The 18,395-nt window shown below is 40.6% G+C and overlaps 1 protein-coding gene across 11 annotated transcripts in view; it reads right to left on the bottom strand.

The window, feature by feature from the left end:
• Positions 1 to 18,395, bottom strand: part of FMNL2 (formin like 2) — a 308,926-nt gene that overhangs the window by 180,682 nt on the left and 109,849 nt on the right. The window contains exon 1 of one of the 11 annotated variants that reach the window (XM_067026041.1): positions 7,362 to 7,631. The exons of the other annotated variants lie outside the window; for them this stretch is intronic. Coding sequence (XP_066882142.1) covers positions 7,362 to 7,451 — 90 coding nt within the window. The 5' untranslated portion in view covers positions 7,452 to 7,631. Of the gene's footprint in view, positions 1 to 7,361; positions 7,632 to 18,395 lie in introns of those variants that run through there. 11 annotated transcript variants of the gene reach the window in all.

Genomic DNA, 18,395 nt, shown 5'->3' with positions numbered 1-18,395 from the left:
TATACCAAAGGGGTCCCAAGACAACCTACTACACAGATTCCAAGACCCAATTTTGACGTACAGCTTGAAAAAAAAAAATAAATAAAACACTTCACTGGGTCTCACTACAATACACAGTGGTCCCCCACCTAGAAGGAACCTATATTTGAGGCTCTGCCATGGGCCATTACAGTTCCCAAAGGAGGAATTCGTGATATTTGCAACTTCCTTAAACTTCTATGTACATTATTCCTCTTAATCGTCACAATAGCCCTTAAAGCAGATACTATCATTTGCACCACATTATAGTTGGGAAACCAAGGCTCAGAAAGGTCAAGTAACTTGCCCAAAGTTACATAATCAGTAGCAGACCTGGAAGGCACAGGCAAACTGTGTGACTGCAAAGGGGGCTCTAGGTATGGCATAAATCAGGACATGACACAGATCCACAATCCCTTATCTGAGTCAAACGGAATTCAGGATTCACAATTCTTTCAGAATTTAGAAGAGTAACAAACAGTGCCATGTCTTCTGTCACAGTGGTGTCTGAGTTAAAACAGTAGTCAAAACAGTAGCAGAAGAAATGTGCACACCAAGTGAGATAAATCGAGACTGTCAGTAGCTTCCCTTTAGCTGAGGTCAGGGTGACTGCCAGGCAAGCTCAAGTTTGGCCAGGCTCTGCCAACCAATGAATTATTGTAAAAGAAAAATTCTTTTCTGAAGCTTTAAATCTGAAATACGTACCAATACAGGGTTGCAGACCTGTACAAAAAAACACAAATTGAGATACGGGTGACTCACGTGGTTTCACGTGCACTAACTGGACATCGAGAGCCTGTTGATCTTTTATTACCAGGAATTAGAAGGTACTACATCAGGTAACTGAAGACACTTCAGGACACCACTGGGAGGTTTCTATTTCAATAAAGGAAGATTATGATATGTCTGATTCATAAAGCCTCCACTACTGTAATGTAGAAAGGCTAGATTAATCAGAGCAATGAAATCACTCAGCTTGACCATATTATCATAAGAATGTCGCTATTATACTGTCACTTTGTATTTGAAAGGAAACTCATCTTTCTTCCAGTGGGTAGTGCACAACCCAATCTTTAGATGACAGCAGATCTGAGGACCTATTCTCAGTGTTGGCTGTGCTCTGGAATCCCCTGGGGGGCTTTAAGAAATCTCGACGCCGGGGTCCCTCTCCTGAGATTGTGAATCAGTCAATATGGGCTCAGTACAGGGCACAGCCTGGTGTTTGAAAATTTCAAATGCTCCCCAGAGCGTTCCTATTATGCAGCTAAGTTTGAGAACCACTGGGTTAAAACACATGCCAAGGCGGGCTCCTTGTCTCAAAGAAATGACCTGGCGATGTCACAGGCGAAGAGTACTATTTCCCAAAACATCGTCATCCTTCAGAACCCCAAACTAACTAATAACCTGCCTCCAAGTGATCCAGCATAAGAAGAGGTTCCTATTTATAAACTTCAGGGAGTGTGAGAAGACAGGGTTAAAAGTTTCTAAATCTAACCACAAGGAAACAAATGCTGGCTCCCGCTCTGGAGCGGGGCTGCTACAGAACCAGACCCAGGCACCGACCTCCACACCCACGTGGATTGTACTGAGAGCTCATTCTTCTGCTTATTTTTGGTCCCTTGCTTTTTTATGGCACCCTGCAGTCAAGTGCTAGGTACAGGAAACTAAAGAGCTTTCTGGTAAATAATTTGGCTTTCTTTGTCCCGAAGAATAAATATATCTTACTTGCTCAATGTAAACAGCCTTTCACTCCTCAGAGGATCAAAATGAGGGGCTGAACAGCCTCACTTTGTTTAGTGAAAGACGTGATTTGTAACTGCATTTTCCCAAAGGCAGAATGTGGTCCCAAATGCCAAGGGAGTTAAGCTCATATCCCTTGGATGTTCAAATGGAACAAAGGGCAAAAATGAAAGGCCGGCTCAGATAAAAACTAAGACAACAGCCTCCAGGACTTCTCTGCACGCTCTCTCTTTTCTTTTCTTTTCTTTTTTTTTTTAATGGCACAACTTGGAAAATTAAACCTTCCAAACAACTTAAAGTTACATTCCTTGCCTCTTTAGACATGAAAGGGAGGTCTCTTATGTGAAGCCAAACATTCTCTAACACTTCCACAGAACAGGGTTTGGTCATACCATGAGAAATCAAGGGCAAGGCCAGTTAACTGTTAGTAGGAAGCCAATCCTTCACTTTAAAAAAAACAATTACATTAACAGCTTTCATTAAAAGAACATGCTGCTCTAAAGTTCCAGCTCTGTTCCCACTTTCAAATGAGAATTGTATTCATTACAACTAGATGTCAAATTAGCTAACTGAACTCTTGAGTCTTCCATTCACATAATAACCAGAACGTATGATTCACTCCTTCCTGGAACTGTATATGACCATTATAATCACTTTGATTCCATAATACAATTCAAATGCTGCATATAAATCTGAAATTAAGCCTGCAAAGGGAATCTAGAAGTGGCACTGTGAGAAGACTGTATTATAAAAACCTTTACTGGCAAGACTGTATTCATTATGGCCATAGGAGGAAAACAGGTTCACAGGGATTGTTTTTTCATTATAAAGTATTATCTACAGTTTCTAACCTAGAAAAAAAGAAATTTTCAATCTCCTTTATCAATAATATTTCCATCTTCACCAGCTTTTCCTCTGCTTTCTTAACACCTAAGGAAAATGTCTTAATCGTAAACGATGGTTGACAAGACATAAACAGCAACCTTTCAAATACTTTCATCTAATCTTCAAGCGATGGTCTAAGAAAACAGCCAATCATAGTGACTAATATGTATTGACCAGTTACTACATAACAGACCTGTTCTAAGGGAGATATATATCATCTGAGATTAAGGAACATGCTCAATTCACACCATGACTGAATAAGCAAAAATGGAAATAGAACTCAAGTCTCTCCACTTTCCAAGCACAAGCCCTACACACTGCATTATTCTGCCTCAGATACCACCTACCCATCAAACAGCCACCTTCATCCTCTACGAGCGGGATGGGAAAAGGCTATCTTTAAAGCTAAGAGTTATTCACATCTACCTGAAACTTTTAAAGTAATAATGCAGACACAAAGCAAGGGTAAGGGTAGGAAAGAGGAAAGAAACAGACAAATTAAGACATTCATCTTCAAAAGCTTATTAGGAATAAACTCTCATCGGTAAATTCAGTGTCTCGATTTACTGCACTGTTTCAAATCCAACAGCAGGTAACTAATCTGAAATTCAGCACAGAGCCAAATGTAAGGTGTCACAGATTCATTGTGGTTCTCTAGGATGGTGCAGTGCTGCTTCAGGATATCCTTTGGATGCAAATACTTCTCCCATTTTACAATGGAAGAAATTCAAGGACTGAGACATTAACAGTAAAAAAAGATTATGACCAGGACAAAAAGGAGCAGGAAACATTAGAACACATATTTTCTGACTTTAAATTGCATGATCAATTAAGCATAGACTTTGAAACCGTTGGTCCCTCCAAGAGGAGTACAAGGACACACGAGATTCAGCACTTCCCCCCTCCGTCTGACCAGCCACTGGGAACCCAGGCAAAATGAGCTGAGGCTGTGAGAGTGCGTGGGAAAGCTCAGGAAGGGTGGAGAATGAGAGAGAAATGAAATGGGGAAGAAGAGGGTATACAGGGCATACAAACATTTAGAGGGCATGTAGAAAAAGACATACTGACCAAGACGGCTAGAGAAGAGTAGTCAGAGGTAAAGAGTTACTGAGGAGGGGCAGGGAAACAGCTCTACGTCATCATTTAGGGCGTATGGCTTCCCAAGGCAACACGCTCTACTTTGATTCAAGAGACACCGTCTACCTGCCTCCTAGGTGTCACACGTGATAACAAGGAGAGCTGAAACAGCATGTGTGTAGGGATTCTCAGATCACAAGAGAATTGGTGAACAGCAGGAGAGAAGGTGGGAGAAGGCAGAAGACGCTAGCCATGAGAGCTTCATACATTTAATTGCCACATCAGGTCAAAGGGAAGAAAAAACAAATCAGGTGCTACAGTGAAATTCAGCTCACAGCAGCAACAGGAAACTCCTCTTAACCAAGAAAGTAATTGATTCCTATTAAATTTCTTCACCTTAATTTTATCACATGATATTCCAAGTGGTAATTTATTCAAAAGGCCGTAAAGCATTACACACGTGATGTCTAGCTTATTATGTATCATTATTATTTCATTTATATCCTAAAATAAGACAGCAATTGCAACAAAAGTCATCAGGTTACATTAGCTCTCCCCACTGAATCAATACTCTCAGACAGCTCCCACCAACAAATTACCCATTCACTAATTATCTTTCAAGCACTTGCATTAGCAAAATATTATTCTATAGGGGAGCATTCACACCTATGCTTCAAAAGGGCACTGCCAAGCAGAATTATAATATGAGCCACATATGGAATTAAAGTCTCCAGTACCCACATCAAAAAGTTAAAAGGAAGTGAAATTGATTTTAAGAATAATATTTTAGATATGTTGGTTTAAGTAAGGTGGATCATTTCAACATGTAACCAATATAAAAGTTATTAATGAGATAATATGAAAAGAGAATGCAAGATTTGTTTTCAAAATCCTGAGTGAATTTTACACTTAGAACACATTCCAACCCAGAAGCCAAATTTTCATCAGATATACTTGATTTATGTTTAGATTTCATAAAACATACAGTTGAAAAAAGTAGATTCACATACCAAAGTTGTTCCAAACATAAAATTTTCCATTAACTGAACTGGGTATCTGTTCTTAAATTTGAATTATTTAAAGTGAAATAAAATTAAAACGTTTGGTCTTTAGTTAAACCAGCCTCATTGCAATGCTCCGTAGCCACATGAGGCTACCGGTTCCTGAACTGGATAGCATAGCTCTAGATCCATGCAAACTTACTCTTGAGGAAACCAGGCAGGAATCTCATTATATATCAGGGAAAGTTGTTTCTAATAAAAGTCCTCAAGGGAAGTAATGAAGTCAGAATTCTGCAGAATCTCTCAAATAAAGACATCACTGTTAAATTAAAGCCATGACTATTCTATGTTTTCTCATTCAGGGGCTAAATCAATTCCTTGCATGATAACTTGAGTTAGCTATTTAAGAGTAGCAGTTTAGATCTGAGGGGAAGCATGGACTCTGGAGCCTACTGCCTGGGTTTAAAATCCAGACCACTAGCCACGGGACCTTGGGCATGTAGCTTCACCTCTCTGTGTCCTGGGTTCCTCACTGGGAAAATGGGAAGATGATGATGATGATAGTATCCACTAAAGAAGGTGATTTTGAGGATTAAATGAGCTAAAACACATAGCTGAGCACAGTGCCCAGCACACATTAAGAGCACAATAAAAAAATGCTATTGGTTTGCACCACCTTTCACCAAGAAGTAAAGTGCTCTCAGAAGTAAAGTGCTAAACCCATTGCACATGCACATGCCATACACACACTAGAAAAAGACCACAGCTCTCTCACTATCAAAATGCCAAGCAGAATAGACCCTATACATACTGTTAACAACTTCCACAAAATAATGTGTACACAGACAGTTCCTTAAACAGTGTATGCAATCAAAACAGGGTGCACAGGATTAAAAAAGATGCAGCATAACTACACAGACATGAGTCACTGGAGAAGCTCCGTCAGCCTTCCATCTGCAGAGAAGAGGGAGGCGGGGAAGAGGCAGGAGAGTGGGAGAAGTACCACTTACCAAACAGAACAAACTAAATTCCAAGCGTAAGCACATGTGGTCTTTATTAAGTTTGAGGAGTCTGGTTACATCTATTTTGAGATTTTTGTGTTTCTGTGATTTCAGTTTGCCAAAAGGAATGACAATCCATCAAGAATTACTGATGAGCAGGTTTTGCACATAGAGAAATATTCTGGCACTTCCAGGAAAAAAGAGTAGGGTGGTGGAGTGGACGGGCAGGGTCCATGATCTCACCTCTTGTTAAGAAAAGAAAAAGAGCCAAATTACCAGGAAAAAAGGAGACATGAGATTTTGCCCAGGCACCAGGCTTACTCAAGGGTTAAGGTAAGGTGGGTGTCAGTCCAGGGAAGAAATAAGTACAGGGGTGAGGACAAGCACACTACTGCTTCTCTCATGACAGGAGCAGCCCTGCCTCACTTGGCCCCTCTGACTCAAAGTGAGGCTTCCCAGGCTGGAGGAGCAGGACGACGAAGGAATAATCCTCTGCAGCGCCAGCAACTTCAGAGACACAACCCGAGCAGCCTGATACTCAGGAAGAGAAGCCACAGACTCAACGGCACCAACCCAACTCTACAGACATATGTGACTAGTACTGCTGGCCTCCCGTTACAGCACCTCAAGGGAACAGCAGATGTTGCTGTTTCTTTGGATCAAGCTGAGAACAGAAGATCTCTTCCATCAAGTACAAAGGAGGAAATCTATACACATTTATAATGCTTTAGATACGAGTTCAGGAATACCACAGTTCCCGGACTGTCTGCTCCACCACCTCCTCTCCCCACTGCCCCTCAACACTACGGAATACTTGAGGGGTCTTACGAGGGAGAAGGACAAAGGGGGCCAAGTGTTAACTGAATGGCCCAGGGCCATTTTCATTGCATGAGATGACTTCAGCTCAACACTTGAACTCCACTTACTGGCCGGACTCTCAGTTTGATGACTCAATCCCAAGTGGTCCAGACTGTATCTACCATTACTTAGAGATACTCGAGTGGTAACTGAGGATAGAGAGGCTATAAATGGTGAAGAGAGAAAACAGAATTCCAGACTCTTCTTCGAAATCATCTCAGTCTAAGAAAATCCCGAAGAAATTAAGTTTCACTGGTAGTGAAAACGTTTTCTTCAAGATAAGGTGGTTTGCAGAACAGGGAGTCACCCAGAGGCTGGTCCAGCCCCGGCTCACTGAGGTACGTATCCCCTCCCTCACCACCGGCAGATGGCACACAGGGCGGCCAGATGGAGGTGTCAAATGACAGGAGTCAGTCAGGGCTCACAAACTGTAAAGTGCTGTGTCGTTTTCTAGGCTTGCTTGGGTATTGCCTGTCCTATTCCGTAGAGAAATATGCTCTTTCAGATTTTTCCAACTCTATTTTCCTCCTTTGTCTATTAGGAAACTAAGGCTCAGAAAGACCTAGGTCATGGGACTAGTTAGGATAAGACAATGATTAGATCCCAAGGTTCCCAAACCCTTTTCCAGTGCTTTTTTCCACAACACCAAGTTGCTTCTTGAAAACAACAAACCATAATCCTCTATTTAGCAACCTTTCCAGCAGTCATTCTGGTTCCTGTTACAAACCCTCATCTCCACCATTAACTGACGCTTTCATCAAGGACAGTCATCCAATCATACCTGTATGTTCCCAGAACAGAAAGGCAATTCCAGGGAACCCCTTTCCTTTGCTGTGTGTACAAGGTCACTAGTGTCCTGGGGCCCGGGCATTAAGATAACTTTGTTGACATCATTCTTCTATGGAAGAAATGTGGCCTCTCAAGAAAAGCAAGTACTTCCAGTCGACGATGCTGAGGCTTCTGCTCTGTCCACAAGCAAACTGTTTAATCTGGGCAGCAGGAGGATAGATCCATTGTCACAATCTGGAATAATTCCTGGGGTTGAAGTTAATAAACAAGTCCTTAAAAGAAAGAGGAGCAAAAACAATCAAAATAGAGCGCTGTGTTTGAACTCATATCTAAAAGACTCATTCAGGACACTAAAAGGGCCACAGGTCTCCCCTTACCTCCATAAATTCCTTCCTATCCTATGCCTTTATCCCACTTTAACCACTTTGTCCATGCAGCCTGCTGATCTGGAACATTCCAGCAGTATATTTCCAAACCTGGCTAGCTTTGCTCTTGGGCTCCTCTGTACTGCCTACCACATACAGAATAATACATAAGGTTTTCCCCTACTCTTGTGGTACATTCTCCAACACACCAGGCTGTCTCATACCTCAGTGCCTTTGCACATGGTGCTCTTGCCTCCAAAAATGCCCTGTTCCACAAGTCTAAGGGGAAACCTTTTCAAAACTCTGCTCAACTCCACCTCTGTGAAGTCTCCCTGACTGTCCTGATGGAGTTTACCACTTGCTCTGGGCTGTGAGCCCTCACTGCTTCTTGTTCACTCTTCCGTGCTGGTACTGATCACACTGTTACACAGGTCATGGAGGACTTCTCTACTAAGCTGTAAACGCAAAGAGAGTAGCAATTGTGACTCTTTTTTAACCTTTGTACATCTTGTGCCTAGCAGAGAGGAGGTAGATGAGTGTCTAGCAAATAAGGTCGTCTTCCCAATTCTATACGCTTCCTGAGGCTGGGATAAGAACATTTTTTTGCATCCCTCACAGAAATGAGCACAAATGTCAAAGGCATAAACAGCAACTGCATGCACATGGTAGAGTATTTCTCTACAAAACAGGACAGGCAATACCCAGAGAAGCTCTTAGGGAAATGCTTTTCAACCCCACTGAACTAGAGGACTTAGCGTCTGAACATCCTCCTCGTGGACCGATGTTTCCGCTTCATCTGTGCTAACTCATTTTACACTCAACAGAGTCTGTGCTAAGATCCAAGGTTATCCTCTAGGGGCAAGGACAGTGAAATGGAAATAATAAAAGCTCATCAACAGACGAATAGCAGGGGAAAACTTCTAGAAAGTGTATTCTGCTCCCTTTTCTCCCAAACAATTTCACTGGAGTAGACAAAGTTGAGTTCATAAAGATGCATTCCCAAGGAGCGACAGAAACCTTGAAAATGATCATACCCAGTGAACGGGAGCCAAATAAGAAATGTCTGCATCAAGCTTTTAGAAAATTTATAAAGCTAAAAGAAGAACATGTTTAAAGCTAGCCAAAGAAGAAGATAACAAAAGGACTGGGCAAGCAACTACACTCCAATAAAATTTAAAAACAAAAAGGACTCGGCTTAAAGCAAAAGAGAGGGGAAAGAAAATACATACAGTATTTGAACTTTAACCATCATAGAAGGCACATACCTAATTCTAGATTTAAAATACACTTCTCCAAGGGGGAGGAGCCAGAGAGAATGGAAAACAATATTCAATTGGTTATTAACTAATTCAATTCAAATTAAATTCTGGATGAATGGTACTGGTATCTCCAAGGATCCCCATTAGAAAAAGCTGGAGGGAAGGGGACAGTGTGAAAGCTGCCTTTGCACAGCAAGCTCACTGCTCTTAAAGTCTGAGCCATATGAAGAGCAATATTTTCTAAAGATGTTTTTATCCACATTTTACCGGAGACTGAGGAAACAGCCACCATCTATTTCAAGCCTAAGTACAGGAACTTCAAAGTCACTAATGAATTTTGCCACCTCTTGGTACCACTAATATAGAACACAGTAGGCACCCTATTGAAGGCAAACTGCACTCAGGCCACAAGGGTATGACTTAATTCTCTGGAGCAGATGTTACCGTGGGCTTTGGAGCAAAAGCACCTCGGTTCGAATCCCAGATCTGCCTCTCCTAAGATGTGTGACCTTGGACAAGTCACTGAATGTCGATTTCTTCAATAGTAAGATGGGGTAATAAGCTCTATCTCCCAAGGCTGCTGTGAGGGTTGAGTTAATTCATCTCTGGAAAATGAAAAATGCTCTTTATTATTTAAAGAGAATGAAGGAAAAAAATATTTTACTCTCATAAGCATTTCAAGGACAATTTACAGAAGTTTAAATAGCCTTTCATTCACGGCAATGACTTTTTTTTCATAGCAATCCTTTAAGTTATAAAACAGGCAGGTTTGATCATTCCTGTTCTGGCAACTAGAAATCAGATGCACCAACTAACTAACTGGCTGGCTTAAGGTCATCAAGCTCATATGTTGTACTAGGAAAAGAGCAGAGATCTCCTAACACCCCGCACAGTGCTCTTTAGAGGATCATGAATCTGTTGGACTACAAACATCCAATTGTTAATGAGATTTTTTTTCCTAAATATCAAAGGAAACATTCTTTATAAATCTAAGCACAAGGGCTCTATTATGAAGAGAGAGAAAACAAGTCGTGAATCGGAGGAAGCTGGATACTCTATATTGCTCTGCTCATGTGGCGGCAGAAACACAAGATACAGGTTCAAGACACAACATTCGGCCCCCCCAGCTATGTGACTCTCAGCAAGTGAGCTAACCTTCGACTCTTTTTATTATGCAAATGAGAATCACTTCTGTTCCACCTAATGCACAGGATTTTGTATGATCAACAAGGAATATATATTCAATAGTCTTAGGAACCTAGAAAATACGAGGTACTGATTTGGTTTCTTCTTTATTTGTGCTTGTTTCAAGCAAACTTATGTATGATATGAAGAGAAAATAGATTTATAATGCAAGCACAGATCTGTTCCTAGGGAGATTTGGAAAATTCTAATAACTAGGTCACCTACACCAATTAAATCAGCATGTTTGGAGTGGTAGGTGAATACAGGGTTTTTTTTTTTTGCAAGATCCCCCTGTAATTGCAATGTGCACTGATGTTTGGCAACCACTGGTCTATGCTGTTCCCCACTCAGTAATGTCTTATCCTTTTCTCACTGCCTATATTAATTCACGCTCATTTATGAGACTTTAGTGCAGTACTATGCAATATGGCAGCCACCAGCCCCATGTGGCTATCTAATTTTGAATTAATTAAAACTAAAATATAGTTTCTAGTTGCATTGCCACATTTCAAGTGTTCAAAAGCCGCACAGGGCTGTGCCTACCTTACTGGGCTGTGCCAATATAAAGCATTTTCATCATAGAAAGTTCTAATGGACAGCACTGCTCTAGCCCACACTTCTCTTAATTATCAAATACAAATACACAGCAATTCATTTTTCTAATTACATACCACCTGCAATTATTTACGTATTGAAGGTGCATAAAGTCTTGTCTCAACATCTAAATCTGTGCTGTCCAGTACAGTAGCCATGAGCCACACAGGGCTACTGGCACTTGAAATGTGGTTAGAGGAACTGGTGTACTGAATTTTTAATATTAATTTTTAATTCAAATATAAAACAGATGTTCACTTCAGTTACGGGGCAACTTTAGTATGTGACTGTACTTTTTCGCCTCTGCGTTTTGTGGTCTAAATAAAGATCAAGTATTTCCAGCAAAAATTTAGCATCCAAACTGAGATGTGCTTTAAGAATAAATCAAACACCAGATTTTGAAAAGTCAGCATTTTTAAAAGAATGTAAAAATCTCATTAGTAATTTTTATACTGAGTACATGTTAAAATGATATTTTTGATACTGTGGGTTATTTATATTAATACACAATTAAAATAACAAAAATCTGGATTTTTAACATTATTAATTTCACCTGCGTCTTTTTTATCTTTAATGTGGCTACTGGGAAATTTAAAGTTATGTGCTTCACATAATATTCCTATTGTATAGTTCTGTTCTAAATTATCAATTCTTTGAAGGCAAGGATTACATTACTCTTCTCTTATTCTCTACAGAGAGTGCCATTGTGGGCAGGGAAGATATTACACAAATATTGACTCAATTTAATTCAATACTAGGCCAAAATACCTTGATCATTCCTAAGTTTGGTTATACAGGAGTGAATTTTAACTGTGAGCTTTGTGTCAAAATGCAGATTTCCATCCAGAAGAAATAGTGTATGCAGGAACGACTTAGTGATAACTTCCTTCAGCCTTTCATTTTATTTCATCTAGAAGGACACTGTACACATAATTGCTGCTTTAAAGAAAAAAGAAACTGAAGCATTTGAAACCAAACAATTGCATTAATTATCAATATTTTAATTTACTTCTAGAGGCACAGCACATGCTCCTCCTTGCCCCTGTTATTCCCACATGGTTATTAGTTCAATCAGAATCAGAAATCATCACAGAACCAACTGAAGAGAAAATGACCATCAGATAGGAAAATGAGCCCACTGAAAAAAGAATGAATTTTCACGACTTACTCAATTTATGGAATATTTTTAAAATTTAGGTAGTACATAGAGAAGTGGCTTAAAATGAGTCAAAACTGTTATTATAGTGCCTAGCCCAATTCATCTTAAAACATAGCTCTTTTCCTTTAAACAAAAGACAGTAATATAAATGCTTCTGTTTTGTCTGGTGACTAGGGAAGCAGAAGGAAATTTTGGTAATTTCCAATTCAAGTATATCACCTCTGTGACAGCTTCCAGCTCACAAAAACATCTGTTATTTTTTAATGCTGCCTCTTCTGATCCAGGTTAAATTCATTTAATTATTTATAATGGGTAGACTCCTATTATAATAGGAACTCTAAAATAACTAGTTATTTAGAGCTCTACTCTCAATAAAAATTGATGTCTTCCCTTTCTGCCATAAAGTTGATAGAAAATTAATGAAAAGTAGAACACTGAAAGAAACAAAAAAATATTTTTGCTTCATTAGCTTGTCAATAGTTTCAGTTTATGCTATAAGATCCCCCAAAATGGGAAAAGGCAGAAATCAATTTTCTTAAAATAAATCCACTCATTGGATTTAAACTCTCCAGGAGGTCTAGGAAATAATGTAAAATAACAAAGACTCCATTCCAATCTTAACAAAAGCAGAAATTAAAATCATGGCATATTCATGAAGGGCCTCATTCCAAAAATGCTTGGTTCAGTGGGAATTCAGATTTTGGGGTATTCTTTGCATTCCAGGCATCAAGAAGAACTAGTGATCAGAATGGACACTAAAAGCACAGAGTTCCCTCTGCATATTCCCATGAATTAGCCATCTTTCCTTTTTCAAATCTTTTCCACAACAGAATTGCTGCTTTTGATACATCACATTAGGTCCCTGACACAAAGACAAGTTAAAATAAAGTAAACCTAGAGGTATGGCAATTTTGCCATGTGAACAGGTTATTTCCAAATCACAACTGTACTGTTGATCTTACCCATTTCCACCAGGGTGCACAGACTGACTCTCTGTCCATCACTGAACTTTCCAAAAAGATGGTGCACAGTTTGGTGCCCTTAACTCTTTTACACACTTCCCACAAGACCCTCTCTCTCTAAACTCACCTGCAGAAAACTGGCATTCATTTCCACAAAACATCATCATCTCCCCCTACAAGGACAACATGACGTCCATCGCTATGAGAGGACAGATCATTCACCCCCGCTCTCAAGGAGTTCCCAGCACATGTTGTGTGTGGGCTGCCTCTATCAGCATCAACCACAGGGTCTGTTAAAAAGCCAAACCCCTGGGCCACATCCCAGGCCATTCAATCAGTCTCTCAGGGCGAGTCCCAGGACGCTCCCTTTCTAACAAGCACTCTAGGATGACTAGTCTATATGGAAAGATCAAATGCACTCACATAAAAGTTAAATAATAGTAATTATGATAAACTCCAAATGTGGAATAAAGATTACCAATGTCACAGGATTTTATAGGAAGGATGGGCAGAGATAAAAGAGGGTAGTCTGGTTTGGCAGGGACAACTCAGGCAAAGGCGTGGAGTCAGCAATGTGTAGAATGGAACAGGGGACAGAGGGCAACGGCAAATAAACACATCCAACCAGAACACGGAGTTCTTGCTCAGGACCAGGATGGGAAGGGGTGATTAAGGACCTCCTGTGGAGTGACCCGAATGTCTGGCCAAAGAGTATTCTGAGCCCAGGAATGACCTACCAAAGAGGACTGTCTAGCAATTATGGCAGTGGTGTAAAAGCCTGAAGGAAAATTACTCTGGAGGCCCATTCACCTTGGTTAAGAACCACAGGCACAGTAGAAAGAATCCAGGCCTCCTCTTCTGGTAGAAATAGATGTCCACACTCTCATCCCCAGAAATTGTGACTATGTCACCTTACATGGTGAAAGTGACTCCGAAGTTATGATTAAAGTTAAGGACCCTGAGTTGGGGAGATTATCTTGGCTTATCTGCATGGGCCCAATGCACAACATGAGTGCTCAGTTAGAGAATGTTTCAAGGCTGTGGCCAGATAAACAGAGAGAGGGCAGCACAAGAAGGACTCAGACTGACATTACTTGCTTTGAATATGGAGGAACAAGGCCAACAGCCAAGAAACACGGGAAACTGGAAGAGGCAAGGAAACAAGTTCTCCCCTAGGACCTCTAGAAGGAACATGGCCCTGCCAACACCTTGATTTTAGCCCAGTGACAACCACGTACAAATTCTGACCTCCAGAGCTGTAAGATAATAAATCTGTGTTGTTTTAAGGCAGTTAAGTCTGTGGCAATTTGTTACAGCAGCAACAGAAAACTAATGCATCTTTTGATCCTTTTTTCTTACCAAGGCCTTCACTATATACCATCCTCTCAGGCCTATACCCACCCACCACAAACAGTTATGGAGAGATCTCTTGAGTTGAATACAGACTCCCAACTCTGTGTAATTGTCACTAGTTACAGAGATTTTTTAAGTCACGGGTGTGAGGAAGGGGCAGTTAGGCACCACTCTAGTTCGTGTACCTTCCCCTAATATCAGCTTTAAGACTTCTTCCTTAACTACAAACAAGACGAAAAGACAACCCTCAGAATGGGAGAAAATATTTGTAAACGAATCAATGGACAAAGGATTAATCTCCAAAGTATATAAACAGCTCATGCAGCTCAATATTAAAAAAACAAACAACCTAATTCAAAAATAGGCAGAAGACCTAAATAGACATTTCTCCAAAGAAGACATACAGATGGCCAAGCACATGAAAAGCTGCTCAACATCACTAATTATTAGAGAAATGCAAATCAAAACTACAATGAGGTATCACCTCACACCAGTTAGAATGGGCATCATCAGAAAATCTACAAAAACAAATGCTGGAGAGGGTGTGGAGGAAAGGGAACCCTCTTGCACTGTTGGTGGGAATGTAAATTGATATAGCCACTATGGAGAACAGTACGGAGGTTCCTTAAAAAACTAAAAGTAGAAGTACCATATAACCCAGCAATCCCACTACTGGGCATATACCCAGAGAAAACCATAATTCAAAAAGACACATGCACCCCAATGTTCATTGCAGCACTATTTACAATAGCCAGGACATGGAAGCAACCTAAATGCCCATCGACAGACGAATGGATAAAGAAGATGTGGTACATATATACAATGGAATATTACTCAGCCATAAAAAGGAATGAAATTGAGTCATTTGTAGAGATGTGGATGGATCTAGAGACTGTCATACAGAGTGAAGTCAGTCAGAAAGAGAAAAACAAATATCGTATATTAACGCATATATGTGGAACCTAGAAAAATGGTACAGATGAACTGGTTTGCAGGGCAGAAACTGAGACACAAATGTAGAGAACAACCAAAGGGGTTGTTGGACACCAAGGGGGGAAAGCGGCAGGGGCTGCGGGTGGTGGTGTGATGAATTGGGAGATTGGGACTGACATGTATACACTGCTGTGTATAAAATGGATAACTAATAAGAACCTGCTGTATAAAATAAATAAATAAAATAAAATTCAAAAAAAAAATTTAAGAAAATAAAGATCTTCAGAATCGAGAGGAAAAGGAAAGAAAAAGACTTTTTCCTTTCTGTCACTTCACCAAAAACAGTGGGAAATCTTGGAGCAATCCATATCACTACAATTACGGTAATGTCTAAAAGCATCTGTGTTGAATGGATAAAGAAGATGTGGTATATACAATGGAATATTACTCAGCCATAAAAAAGGATGAAATAATGCCATTTGCAGCAACATGGATGGACCTAGAGATTATCATACTAAGTGAAGTAAGTCAGACAAAGACAAATATCACACACATCATTTATATGTGGAATCTTAAAAGATGATACAAATGACCTTATTTACAAAACAGAAACAGACTCAAAGACACAAAAAACAAACTAATGGTTACCGAAGGGGAAAGGGGTGGGGAGGGATAACTTAGGAGTTTGGGGTTAACAGATATACACTACTATATAAAAAAAGATAAACAACACAGGGAACTATATTATCTTGTAATAACATAATGAAAAAGAATCTGAAAAAGAATACAAGTAATTGAACCACTCTGCTTATACCTTTAACACATTATAAATCAACTATACTACAATCAATCAATGAATCAATCAATAAGCAAGCATCTGTTCATGTTTGTCACCCTATTTTATCATGGGCTCCATGAAGAACTGTGCTATATTCGCCTTTATTTTGCTCAGTCCTAGCACAGTGCCTAGCCTATAGTATTTGCTTAATGAATAAATTGAGACAAGTCTTAAGTTATCAAGTTACCTCCTACCCTATCCAACTCCAACCGCTTCTTCATTTCTTGCCCACAACTCTTCTAATTTATTTCAGATATTTACAAGACTCTGATGAATAGCCGATTCCACTCTTTAGGCACTAAAAACTACCTTTAATCATAACCAAAATATGGTAGCAAGTAAACAGTGTCACTCAAAAATATTTTAATAAAGAAACCACCATCAAATGGTATTCCCCACTGGCAAGTGCTTTCAAAATCACCACTTCTCTCTAAATTCTTTGTAGCAAGAGTAAGCTGAAGGGCATACTATATACAAAGGAGTCTTGACTCAGCACATTCTCCAGAATCTAGTGTACATACAATGTATTAAATGCAACATTCTGGTATTTATTTCTGACTCATTGAAGGGTAAGTTAAGAGATGGAGCCACTCATTTATTGGACTTCTTCAAACCTCATTTACCAGATTTATGATTCTAAGAAATGAGGTTAATGAAGTCTTCCTCTTTCTATTCATAGGATAGTTGGAAAGAAAATTTGATTAATACAGGAATTTACCAAAGAAACAGATCTACAGGGAGCTTAGATAAAGAAGAACAAAGTTCCTGGCTCTCCATGTTCCTCATCTCAAACCTTCCCTTCCCACATTTATCTAATGTTCTGCCTTTACATTCAAATGCATCAATCAATACATATGATGCCCCAAAATACAGGGAGCCTACTGGGCATTATGAATTTCAATGAAGAAAACTATGACATGAAATATACCGAAGGTCCCCCTCCCAATGATGTCTCCACCTTCCAAGGCCCAGTCTTTTAAAGCACTAGCCTCATTTTCAAACACGAGCTTCCCTCTCTGCTATACACTAGCTGGAACTCTCCTCTGGCACTTCCACCAGTGTGCTTGCCCTCATTTTCTGTCTATAGATTTGCTTTAACACCATCCTTTCCTTAAAAGAACTTCATCTGGGGCTTCCCTGGTGGCACAGTGGTTGAGCGCCCACCCGCCGATGCAGGGGACACGGGTTCGTGATCTGGGGCTTCCCTGGTGGCACAGTGGTTGAGCGCCCACCCGCCGATGCAGGGGACACGGGTTCGTGCCCCGGTCCGGGAAGATCCCACATGCAGCGGAGCGGCTGGGCCCGTAAGCCATGGCCGCTGAGCCTGCACATCCGGAGTCTGTGCTCTGCAACGGGAGAGGCCGCAACAGTGAGAGGGAGAGCCCCGCATACGGCAAAAAAAAAAAAAAAAAAAAAGAATTTCATCTGATTTGATCCCATTTCCTTCTTTGTTTTCTCTCCCTAAGACCCTGTTCCTCTTGCCTTTAAAAGGTAGTAAATCTCCACTCCCATCCCCTTTAAGTGCACTTTCCTCTCCGCTTCATTTTTTTTTTCTTTTCTCTCTGCCTTCCAGTACAAGGTTTCCCCTCACCCTCCCTCCTGGGCCTCCCCTTCTGGCTGTCCATATAAAAGGAGGGTTGTCTCCGCACTCCAGGGGGTCCCCTCCAGGGAATCTCATCAGAAGAGAAAACCTTTGAGGTGGGCTTTGAATACCAGGCCCTTTGTGTGTAACAGCTTCTACCCCCATATCTAGGGGGTATCTAGGGACTCCCCACAGAAGCTTGGAGAATCTTAACCATCTCTCTACTTCACAGGGAGGTATCTGGATAGGGTTTTCCCACCCTGCAGTAGCATGGGATGCAAGCTTCTACTCAGGGTGTGGAGATCCTTGAGGGACACTGCTTCTTACGTCCCAGTAGAAACAGCTACAGGTGGGGAGTGCTTCCCCCCCGGGGTCAGTCCTTGCTCTGATTAATTCAATGGCATTAACACCCACCTTAGGTCTCTTTCTCATGCATGCTGATTAAAGTTCCAATCATTCAGTGGCCTTTGAAGACAGGGAGCCTGAGCTTAATGAAAAGCTCCTGGGATCTCCTTAATGCCCACATTCTTTCACAGCAAGCCAGCAGTGAGCAAATCTGTGTGGATGGCAGCAGCAAGACAAAGTTTGTCATCTGACAAGGCTCAGAAAGCATCTGCAGTCAAAACCCAGCTTTTTCTGTGCCTTTTGCACTCTATTCGTTACCTGTGATCCCGCAGGATTTTAACAGTTCTTTTTCAAGTGGAACATTACACCCACCCAAAGAGAGATATTTTCAACTTGATGTGTGAGGATTTTCACCTAGGTGTCTCCAAGAACTAGGGATAAGTCTACAGTC

This window comes from Kogia breviceps, chromosome 2 (assembly GCF_026419965.1).
Source record: "Kogia breviceps isolate mKogBre1 chromosome 2, mKogBre1 haplotype 1, whole genome shotgun sequence".
In the NCBI taxonomy this organism is placed as follows: domain Eukaryota; kingdom Metazoa; phylum Chordata; class Mammalia; order Artiodactyla; family Physeteridae; genus Kogia; species Kogia breviceps.
This window is presented reverse-complemented; position numbering and strand designations above follow the sequence as displayed.